Source organism: Thunnus albacares, chromosome 24, assembly GCF_914725855.1.
Source record: "Thunnus albacares chromosome 24, fThuAlb1.1, whole genome shotgun sequence".
NCBI lineage: Eukaryota > Metazoa > Chordata > Actinopteri > Scombriformes > Scombridae > Thunnus > Thunnus albacares.
Window position 1 is genome coordinate 60,590 of NC_058129.1, and position 11,982 is coordinate 72,571.

Below are 11,982 nucleotides of genomic sequence, written 5' to 3' on the forward strand. Positions count from 1 at the left end.
TAAATAGGCTAAATAAAAAATATATATGTATATATATGTGTGTGTGTGTGTGTGTGTGTGTGTGTGTGTGTGTGTGTGTGTGTGTGTGTGTGGAGGGAGAGTGAGAGAGAGAGAGAGAGAGAGAGAGAGAGAGAGAGAGAGAGAGAGAAGAATCAGTTTAACAATGTTTTAAATCAAAGATGCCAAACATTTGCTGGTTTTAGGTTCTCAAATGTCATGATTCAATGCCTTTCTTTGGCATGCATGATAGAAAACTGTTTACCTTAGGGTTTTGGACTGCTGGTTGGACAAAACGTTGGACGTTTGACGACATAACTTAAACTCTCAATAGTACCTTTAGGTGGATTCCAGTTCCTACAAATAAACACCATCATTGTTTTGAAACCCCCAGCTCTGAACACTTCTGTGGTCTGTCCAGCCACAAAATCCACTTTCAGCCAAAAAGGCATCAGGTTATGGAATCCAGACTCTGACATGTACATTCCACATCTGAACAGGAAAATAAGACATGCAGCACAATGACACATCTGTCCCTTCTCCAGCTTTATCGGCCTTCCAGTGAACTTGTGGACAACTTCAGAATAATGGCAGTAAACCTCTCACTCTTCCATGCAGTTTCATTAATCCTGAGTCAGTGCATGTCAAACAAAAAAACTGCTCAGATTTTCCATTTGGCTAAAAACTTTTTCATTTTTTCATCAAGATGGTCAGAAAATTTCAGATGAATGTTTCCATCCACTCATCCATTCATCTATGTTTAAACTGCTTATCCTGTTGTGTGAGACAAAATTAAAAATACTCTTTGGAGAAGGAGACAGGGCATAACTTGCTGCCGAATATATGCATCAACATACCACAACCCGAGGGACAGTGAATAACCTAGACACAGACACACACACAAATACATGCATAGGATATACTGTATGTATGTGTGTGTGTATATAGTAAATACATACATATATACAAAACACACACACATATACACACACACACACACACACACACACACACACACACACACACACATAAAGACATACATATTAGGGATGTCAACAGTTAACTGTTAATTGGTTAACTGAAGAGAATATTTTTGACTGGTTACGCATTTCAGTCTATAGGTTAGTTTGCATACACAATCTGCTAACGGCTAGACAATTACATGTTCACAACATCTCAGATCTTCTTGAATGGATAAAGTACCAGTGTAAAACCGACTTCTACACGGAGTGTTGCATTATGTGTTGTTTGTAGCATTAATGTTGCTAGGCTAGCGAGCATCTTAAAGTCTGTTTATAGTGAGTGTGTCAGGGTCAGTCAGCCCTAAAAGTGTTTTGTTAGTCAGGTTTAACCTGCAGGAGTTTATATAGGCTTGTGTAATGTGTTTTTCTGCCATAGAGGAAATAAATTCATGATATGTGAAAATGAGTCCAAAGTGTCTTCTGACATCTCTACTGCAGAAACGGAATATGTCAAGCCACTGTTGCAGATAATAAGGAGCTCGAAAAGACAAACGGGCAGCTGTATTAATGCTAACTGCTGGAGAAAATAATTTTTTACTAACAGCTAACATTAGCTCTGAACACCTACTGCTGGACAGCTCTCACAAATGAAAGCTACACCAAAACTTTTCTTAAAAATTAACTAGTTAGTTATCGGTTAATGGGTGTCAGTCTGTTGAAACCAAAATTAACAGAAACTGACATCCCTAATAGATATACTATAAATAATTAAGATATATCAATCGTAGTGTTATGTTAATGTTATTTTGTTTCATTGACTCTTGATGCTTGGGCAATGTTGTTGTTGTGACATTAATGCCAATAAAAAAAATTGAGTTTAATGCTAATCACTTTGCTGGTAACTTTAATCAGACATATTTATTAATTAATTAATATTATTATTATTTATGTATGTAATTTTACATCAGAAGTATAGTAAGACCAGGATTTGAATTTGAATCTTCAACTTAAATCATGATGATCTCATCTGTTGCCACTGGGTGTGTCCTGCTGGAAAAGTCCAGGAGACTTGCCTGACTTTCCAGACCTACATCAGAGTTTCCCCTGACCTAAATCTGTTCTTCCATGCTGGTTTTAGTCAGCTTTCTGCTAGAGTTGGGCTGACAACACTCTAATTGACTGATTGCACAAGTTGGAAATACACTCTGCTTTATTCCTGTGAAATGATCCATCTGAAAATGTTCCCATTCTCTCCAACCAATCCGACCAATTAATTTATCCTTAATGTGTGTAAATTATCCCTTCGGCCTTATTTAATACAAGGCCATTCCACTGAAGTACACTCATTCCTTAACAGAACCAAAACAACTGAGTATTCTCAAGAATACATGACAAATACACACACACACACACACACAGCAGAATATTCTGCTATACAATACATAAGCTGACCTACAAATCCTTGCTCAGTGGAAAAGCAGCAAGATCGTGGAAGAGAGGGAAGAACAAACAACAACAACACAAGTAATTTTTTAACCAAAAGCCCTTTGCCCTTCTCCTCTGTTAGTTTTCCTTTTCCATCAATGTCAGCGAACCCCTATAGGACACCACCAAACACTGGCTCATCTCACTGCAGACTGTGCACATGTGGTGGGTAAATCGCCCGTGTGTATTAGCTATTTGTTATATGTATATATGTTTGTATGAAGCAATGTGGATCAGCAAATAAAGCTAAACTTAAAAAATTACATAACTTTATTACCTTGAACTTATACACTACAGTGGCACCTGCATTCATTGTGGACCAGTTTTCTTGTCGATCTGAAAACTGAGAAATTGGACATATAACGGATAGTGGCCAAGCTAAGTCAAGTTTAACAGCAATAAATATGGATCCCAATTCTAGTTTTGACACCAATAGTTGGTTGAAAATACAGAAGATGCATACATAAGAGGAGAATGAGAGGACAACTGGGCACGTGTTTGGTGAATGACCAATGTTAGCTACTAATACCAAACCAGTGTTTCCCCTATATTCATTCTGCAGCGGCACACCACTGTTGCAAAATTTCACACAGTCATTAATATCAATGGGTTACTAACGATTTTCACTCGCACACTGTGCGAGCATAACACCCTAGTTACTGTGGAATTGTTTTGAGTCATCCTCCCTCCCCTCATTCTTCAAAAGGACAACTACATGAAAGGTACTGTTATAAAAGTAGTGTATATCCGTTAAGGAATAGGGCAGTGCGTAATGTGTGTACGTAGCAAGTGTGTGGTTGAGCCAGCGGCAGAAAAGTGATGGTGAATGTGAGCTTGTCTATTGTTTCCACAAATGCTGGAAAAGTGACGGGGGTTAGCCCCGAAGTTAGTAACAATGGGTTAGCCTAACCTGACCAGGCTTACCTAAGGTGGACTAACCTTAAAGGTGAACCAGCTATTCTCATGTTAGTCTCAATGTCAGCCGCTCTCAAACAGAGAATGGAGAAATCTTTTACAGCTGAGTCTCTTCTGAAATTTGATCAGCCCATAGCAGCGTGTCCTGTGGGGAAACTGACATTATGTGACATCAATGTGAAGTAAAAAAGATTTTTCAAACTTCCATGAAACCAGTCACAGGTGCAAATCAGAGCTGTAGTAAATTAAAAATGATGATCAATGAAGATTGTACCTTCAGTAAGTTTTCTCATCTTTCACCTTTCACTTGCACTTAGTGGCGCTTGTCACAGAAGTTTAAGCTCGGTGACTGGACTCTTGCTGAAATGTATCTTGGGAGTTGTACTGCCCAACTCTATTCAATAAGATATTAAACCTATAAGTTGCTCTTTAAACGTAGGTCCTGCGGGTTATCACCATCCTTCAGCATTCAGCAATACATGAAATCTGAGTGAGAACACTACCTGATTGTTTTGCTGTTGCTGAGAAGTCTATCTGTATTTTTTTAAATTTAGCAACTAACCACAGACCAAATAAAGTTAAGGCTTGTTTTTATGCTCAGTAGAGTAGATTCTGTGACAGGTTGCATTAAAGCTATTCTGTGGAACCTCACCGTACTTAGAGATTTTGTAGTTAGTTTTACCTTTCATTTGTATCAAAGCATCTTTTTTCAGTACAATGCTACAGTAACTGTAGGCAGTGTATTTTGCTCCCATATAAAAACACTTTTTGTATTCAGCTGTTTTCCACTGATTTTCCACTGAGTCTGATTTTCCCTTGTCTGACTATTGTTCTCTACTCAGGGTTCAACATAACCCATGGCATGATAGCCCAAGCCAGAAAAAATTTATGCAGGGCCAATCAGAGTCGGTGACGTGAGCACATTATGTCATCGTTTTCAAGACACGTGACCGAGGAAATGCATTGTGATTCGCTCAAATACTTGTGGGGAAGGCTGCGATCTTTGCCCAGTAGCCTCTTACTGGTGAATCTGATGGGTCACCAAATATGGTGTAATACCAGTACTCGAAAAAAATATCAGCGAAAGAAATTTACAAGGCTACGAAAAGAAAATGGAGCTTTCTATTTTCTTGGAAGCAACAATGCTCCTGGGTAGAAAAACGGACTGTGGTATGTTTTGAACAGTTTGCTGGCTAACTTGCTAGCCAGTTAGCATCCTCACTGTGTAGTTATGTGCATGTCTTCTGTGTAACTTTGAGAGCAGCAGCTTCGGAGACACACAGCTCTCTGTTTAAGTTTTAATCACCAAGTTTTATAAATGGCAACATACAGTTTACTTAAAACCAACAAAATGATTGCTGCTGATCACCAGGAGTGTTTTTTATGACATTACTGAGGTGTAGCCTTCATCTCTGTGGTTCCTGCCAACTTTGTCAACATCTACCGCAGAAATCTCTCTTCTAAAGTATAGATATTACAGCTGTTGCTCTGTCTGTTTGTTTAACTGTGGTTAATATAGGTTTAATCCTTCAGTAACTTACCTGAGTTTTAATCCAGAGTGGACACAAGCAAATACTATTATGTTCTTTCTCTCACTGTTCACTGTTAGTACATTTCTGCAGATCTCTCATCATTTATTGAATTGTTAATGTTGATGTTGTTAATGTTAATTTGTATATTGGGCGTATTGTCAAGGTCATCAATACTTGCTGAAATGTTATTATCATAAATTCTGTTCTCTTCTCCCTATGTATTCCATACTATCTGGCTTTATACAAAATATGGAGAAATCTACATTTATACACCATTCATTTACTGATCCAATATGTGCTTAATTTTATATTTTGAATATTTGTGTAATATATCAACATAACATATCAAATAACTAAATGAAAACAACTAAAAATTGCTCCTGATGGCTGTGCCATCAGTGTATGACTGTGTGTGAATGGGTGAATGTGACTCATAGTGTAAAAGCGCTTTGAGATGTCGGAAGACTAGAAAGGCGCTGTACAAGTACAGTCAATTTACCATTTACGTGATTTTGAGATCGCAGAGGGATTTCTTCATTTTTCTGCATCGCTCAGTAGGTGTTCACTGACATACACATGCACGACTGGTTGTGAGGGTGAGCTGCTGGCAGGTAGACCTCATTTATGTTTACTTGTGTTATTTACCTAATTTATGTGCACTCGTTTCATTTCAGCTCAGTGTGAGCGTCTACTGCATTTAGCTGTCATTTATGGTAGCGCTAAGTTTCTCTCCTCTCCTCTGTTTCACTGCGGGCGGGGCTGAGCGCTCCGTGCATGTGTGAGTATGTGTCCTCTGTGCGGTGCAGAGGAGAGACAGTAAACCAGGTCGACTTGCCAACAACTACACTTCCTGTGTTACTGTAACTGCAATAAAGGCTTTGTGAATAAAAAGCCAATAAGAATAATGTAATCCACACAAAAGATGGAGAGACAAGGGGTGGGGTCCTTTTAAATCACAAAGTTACGATGGTAGAGGCTCAGTCAATGACTGTCAGCCATCAGCGATGGACGATGGCATCCGCCCATCTGCCCAACCCTAGTAAGATGCTTTCAAATTAATTAATTCATTAATTAATGCAATTAACTTTAACTAAAAAGACTGCAGACCATTTATCTTATCTGACAGTTATGGTTCATATTTACATTGTATTTCAGTGAAATAAGGACATCAGTGAATAGCTTGGCACACAGTATACTGGAGCAAGAGACTGAAAATAGTACACCCATTTCTATTCATTCAATCAAGAATCGGTTTTGAATCAAGAATTGATTCTGAATCAAATCGGCACCCAAATATTATGATAGTATTGAATCTGGAGATGAGCATATTGCCCCATGACTACAAAATAACTGCCAACATTCGTTACAACCTGTATTTTTCATCTCTTTGTTCCATCTTGGTATAAAATTTAAATCCCTATGGACAGATTGTGATTTTTTCACTTAAGTGCATGACACTCAAAAGGTACGCGCACAAACTGGTACGTGACACGTGATTCAAAATTAATGCCTCAACCATGAACCGACAGAGCAAATATATATATATGTATATTGTTTTTAACTATGCTTAACAGTGGTATGCTTAAAGTACGCTGTGTGAGCTAAGAATACTCATATGTTTTGTTTTATGAAAGTATTCAGTTTAAGTTATGTTCCTCTTTCATCACCAACACTAGGATATTTTTTCAGCTTCAGCTACCACATAAACATCCTCCTAAGGTAAGCAGTCACAGGGATGCAAGCAAAACCCTGAAATAGATCAATATGTTCAGTGTACTTTACACCTTTGTTACTCTGTTGTCTGCTTTAGTTGACTATTTCAAAATCTACTGTTCAGCAGAACCAGACTGGTACCAAATTCCAAATGAATATTAATGGTCACTTCCCAACGACACATATCTGTGTGTCATATGAGGACAAAATTAAACAAAATAACTCAGAGTAACTAAGGAACCAGGAAGTGTGTACTCTTGTTAGCTCAGTCATAACAACAGCATTATTATCTTAACCATTACCTCCATCTAGTGGTCTTAATCCATTAGAGTCGGTAGTGGGTTCATGCTCTGATGGAAATTTGTTTATCTGATACTGTCACTCAAAGAGATATACATGTGACCTGTACAGTATAGCACCAAACTCCATCGAGTCTTTTTGCTCAATCGCATTAAGTGCATATCTCGCAGAAGAGAAATCCAAAGGAACCACTCTTAATGTCGGCGCACATCCAATACACTAAAAGGCACGCAGCACAATGAAATGCCAACGTTCATAAATGTTCCACCTATGTTACACACTGGGAAGCTGAGAAGCACAGATTTAGGGCACTTTGTTTGACCTTACCTGCCGTGTCCCTTCGTTGAATAAATCCTCCGGTACTTTGCAGGCGATAAGGGCGTTTGGTAAATCAGTAAACTGGACATCTACCGTCGCCTCTTCCTCAGCGTCCTTCTCTGACTGCTGCATGACGACTTGACTTATACCGTTTTCTGGAAATACATAACAAAGACCTTTGAAGCAAAGCAAAAATATATACACATACTTATAATTCTGACTTCGCTAACGCCCACCATCTGTCTTCCTAGCTGTTAGTGGCTAAGATAGTGATCTATTTACGTACCTATAGCTATAGACGTTATTTCATGATAATGTGGAGTTAAATAGCGCTGTCTACGATATTGCTCTCTAAACAATCAACAGAAATATAGCCGTGCTCCCTTTCAGTATATTAGCTTAGTTTACAAGCTGCTATAAGCTGGCTAGCTAGCAATTTATACTAACCTGGGACCTGAAATGATACCGCTAAACAAGCGAAGCACACGATATTCCGTGAGTATCTTCACTTAATTAACTACGAATGAAGACAGTCGTTTGGTAGTTAGTATTGTCTGAAACCAAAACAACACAATATTCTCTGTTTAGCCTGTAACTGCTAATAACCCCCCCCGGAACTGCGGTCAAACTAGCCCCCACATTGTTTTGCGCTATGTGTATATACTGGCCATTACGGTAAGAGCGTTTAAGAACTGATTTCAAAATAAAAGCAACCTTCCGGTGAATGTGATATCACATTCATTCAGTCAATCAATCTGCCAATAATAAATGAATAAATAAACAAACAAACAAACAAATAACTAACTAGATAAGACAAAATGAATAATTATTAAATAATAAATAAATGAATAATTACAAAAAAATATAATAACTTCTGCCTGCAAACTATTTCAAAGAAAGCTTGAGGCTTTGTCATTTCAATTGTGTGAATAATTAGTCAACCTTAATAAGATACAATTGTTCTGGTGCAAAATTAAATTACTTATTATATTTATTATTTTAGAACCTATGTTATTGGCTGTGGTTCTTTGTTTGCTAAGGTTGTTTTTGTTTTATTTTATTTTTTTTTATTTCTTTTAATGCACTGATCAGTAGAAGTGCTCCTAATTTCATTGTATTCTGTACAATGACAATAAAGGCTTTCTATTCTATTCTATTCTATTTTAAAGAATACATTTCCAAAGACCAATCTGACTTTAAAGCACCAAAATGACAGACTGTCATTGAAAAACTTGACAATATCAGGATACTCTGGTGTTGAATTTCAAAATTAAAGCCCTCTAAAATGTCATACTTGAGCTATGATCCCTCTGAATTCAGATAAGAATAAAAGGTTAACTTCCTGTTTCCACTAGGGCTGTAGTCTCCCAGTTGACTGGTCGATTACTTTGTTGATATGCTCCTGTCTGACCAAATACTCATTAGTCGAATAATCGTCATGTTACTTTCATAACGAGAAAAGTGCTACATCAGTAGCCTTCAAGGATTAATCCACTATTTCCTGTGGCAGGAAGGTGAAACTAACAAATTACCTGTGAAAATTGGGGTGTATTCAAAACACCCCTGTTGCTTTCACAACTTTGAACTCGCCCAACCTAATGGAGACTGCTAGGTTTAACTGTAGTGAACATTTACTGAGCGTTTATGTACTGAACATTTAGTCAGTGTTTCTCACATAATTATAACAACGAGAACCCCTGTCAGGCCAAAAAAATATTTTTCTAATCCCAAAAATCTATTCATTTGGAAATCAATAGCGCTTGGGAGCCTCTGTGCAGTGCTGTTCTGAAACGTGAGTCAACCTCTGTGTCATTGCCTGAGAAACTCTTAGTAGTATAGCTCCATTAAGAATAGGGCAGTGTGTAATATGTGTGCATAGCAAGTGGGAAAGAACGAGCGGCAGAAAAGTGACGGTGAATGCGAGTAGAGCAGAAGAAGAGGTTAGCAGTAAGTTGTCAGTCTGGCAGTAAACGTATAGTACAGACTACAGTGTGTCAGTTAATAAATGCTGCAGCCTCTCAAGAGTCACGTCTGTTATTTCCCTAAGTGCTGGAAAAGTAAAGGGGGTTAGCTCTAAAGTTAGCAACAATGGGTTAACCTAACCTGAAGATGCTAAACAGAGAAATAGAGAATGGAGAAATGTGTGGCTGCTGAGTTCACTCTGTCCTGTATCATCCAACAATTTTTATTTTTTTTCCCCCAGGCGATTTCAGTCGACCAAGATTTTCTTTGGTTGACTACAGCCCCAGTTTCCACAGAACATTTTCATTTCACATTGATAGTAGACCACCTCAAAGGGACACTCAGAACATATCCTGGCATTCTGATGTTGAATTTCAAAATTAAAGCCCCCTAAATATCAGTTCTATCTCACAGGCTCCACCCTCCATCGGACTGTATGGGTAATACTCTCCTCCAATCACACACACATAGTCACCCACTGAAATTTGCATAAACGTAGCTGGCCGATCAGGATGTGCCTACCTGAATAAGTGTGGAGCCCACAGTATATACTGTAAGGCAGCATGCCCACTGTCCAGCATCCTACAACCTCCTCAGTGAGTGGTGTAGGAGTGGCAGGGCCCGTAGGTGGAGGGCTCCACCTGTGCTAATAGAACCAGGGCTATAATATTGTGACTATCGTTCTATCCCACACAGGCTCTGCCCTCCAGTGAACTCTATGGGTACAGTGGATCAGGTGAAACACAGCTGACATACACACCCACCTTTTTTTACCAGTCTTGGGTCGATCCACTGAGCACAGACTGTGAAAGGAGCCCAACATGTCTAAGAGATAGAACCATATGAATGGACAGGGCATAGACCACGACGCTGCCATGCATATGTCCTTGGTACTCATCCTACTAAACAAGGCTGCTGGCACTGCCACACTGTTGTAGGATTTTGTGCACTCAAATATCTATGGTTTTATGGGTGAATTTATGAATTATTCTTGTGTACAACTCCAACATGAAATTATTTGTCCAGTGACATAATTCATATTAGAGTAGGTATGATAATAGGGAAATAGTCCTCCTTGCTGGCCACACAAGAGAGGTCAATTAGAATTATGATTACTAATCTTAATTATGATTTTGCAAGTGTAAAGATCTTTTAAGGTTAAGTGACTGAGATGCAAGCACAAGAAAACAAACAAGTTCACTTTAATTACATACACATTTATTACTAATACTACAGCTACACGTACTAAACACTACAACATTTTACAAACAAGACACAAGAGGGAAAGGGAAACTGGTACACAATGCTATGGCTACTGAATGATTCAAATGCATGATGCAGAGTTATCTATTGTGCAGTCGGTATGAGAGACCTGATTAACAGATGAGATGACTGTGGTCTGGGAAACAGCAAGTCAAATCAATGGTACCACAGCTTAGTTCTGAATTGCCAATTGAAGTTACAAATTTTGAAAGCACCAGGGTTAAACAAGTTGATGATAGTTTTGTATGAATACTTGCTTGCTCCCTGGGGTGGCCTCTTTCAGAGAATGGAGTCTGATGTGCTGGGGTGAGAAGCTGGAGTCTGGATCTTGTAATGATGAGTAAGTTGGCCAGTCCAGACTTGAGAAGTTTCCATCAGAAGAGAGCTCCTGGCTTATGCTCTCATGCTCTCCTAAGCTTGATCCTCAACTCATGACTCTACCTTCTGAGGTTTCACCTCCTGTTGCTCTGAGTCACATCTTCAGACTAGCAAACTGCAAGCTTTCTATCAGCATAGCAGAAAGCAAGAAGACAAAGTCAAAAGCAAGAAGAACCAGCAAAAAGCAGCCCAAAAGAGCTGTCTATAAACAGCTTAAAAATACCACAGAGTCTCAGATAAGACACTGTTTTAAAGTTTCAGTCTGCCCACCCAGAAGGTGCATCCTGGCCAATTTCAGGGGTTCCTGTCACTGGACATTCTTACCCTCTCCTGCTTCATTACATTCTCCCACACTCAACTCAAGATCAAGTCTTCCACCATACAGACTTACCTCAGTGGAATCAATTTCTTTATTAAATTGATTTCCGGAGCGCCATGCCCAGCCTTGTCCCACTCTCATATTAATATGTTAATTAAAGGTCTCCGCAAGGTGGAACCGCACCCCACACCAAAACGTTCACCCCTTACGTCGGACCTTCCGGCCCGATGCATTCACACACTCCACACAGGCTACTTGTCTCCCCACATAGACAAAGCCCTGGAGTCCATGTTTTTACTAGTCTTTTTTGGCTTCCTACACTGCTCAGAAATCACAGCTCCTTCCTACTCCTTTGATCCATCACTACACACCACATTGTCCGACATCTCTTTCCACTCTTCAGACACACTCATCTACCACCTCAAACGCAGCAAGACCAACCAGTCGGGTCAACCTCAACCCATCTACCTTTTCCGCCTAGATTCATACATAAGTCCTTACGAACCCATCCACGAGTACATCAACACAAGATTAGCCAACCAAGCTTCCCCTCAAGACCCTCTGTTCATCACGGAAACGGGAAGGGTAGCAACACGTTCTTGGTTCCATCACCACATGTGCTCGGTACTTGCCAGATCCGGAATACCCCCTGACCAGTTTTCAGGACACTCATTCCGCATTGGAGCCGCTTCCACCGCCTCAAGACAAGGTATTCCCGACAAGATCATCAAAATCCTCGGCTATTGGTCATCTCCCGCCTATCATACTTACATCCATCATGACCTGGATAACATAAAGAAATCCCATTCTCGCCTCTCTGGTTTAAGTCTCTTTGGGG

General features: G+C 39.4%; 1 protein-coding gene across 1 annotated transcript in view; it reads right to left on the reverse strand.

Moving 5' to 3' along the window:
* The window catches only part of rcan1b (regulator of calcineurin 1b), a 48,030-nt gene extending 40,146 nt beyond the window's left edge, over window positions 1–7,884 (reverse strand). Inside the window, exons 1-2 of the mRNA XM_044344519.1 lie at window positions 7,670–7,884; window positions 7,232–7,377 (exon numbers count right to left, since the gene is read on the reverse strand). Coding sequence (XP_044200454.1) covers window positions 7,232–7,354 — 123 coding nt within the window. The 5' untranslated portion in view covers window positions 7,355–7,377; window positions 7,670–7,884. The remainder of the gene's footprint in view (window positions 1–7,231; window positions 7,378–7,669) is intronic.
* Window positions 7,885–11,982: the final 4,098 nt, after the last annotated feature.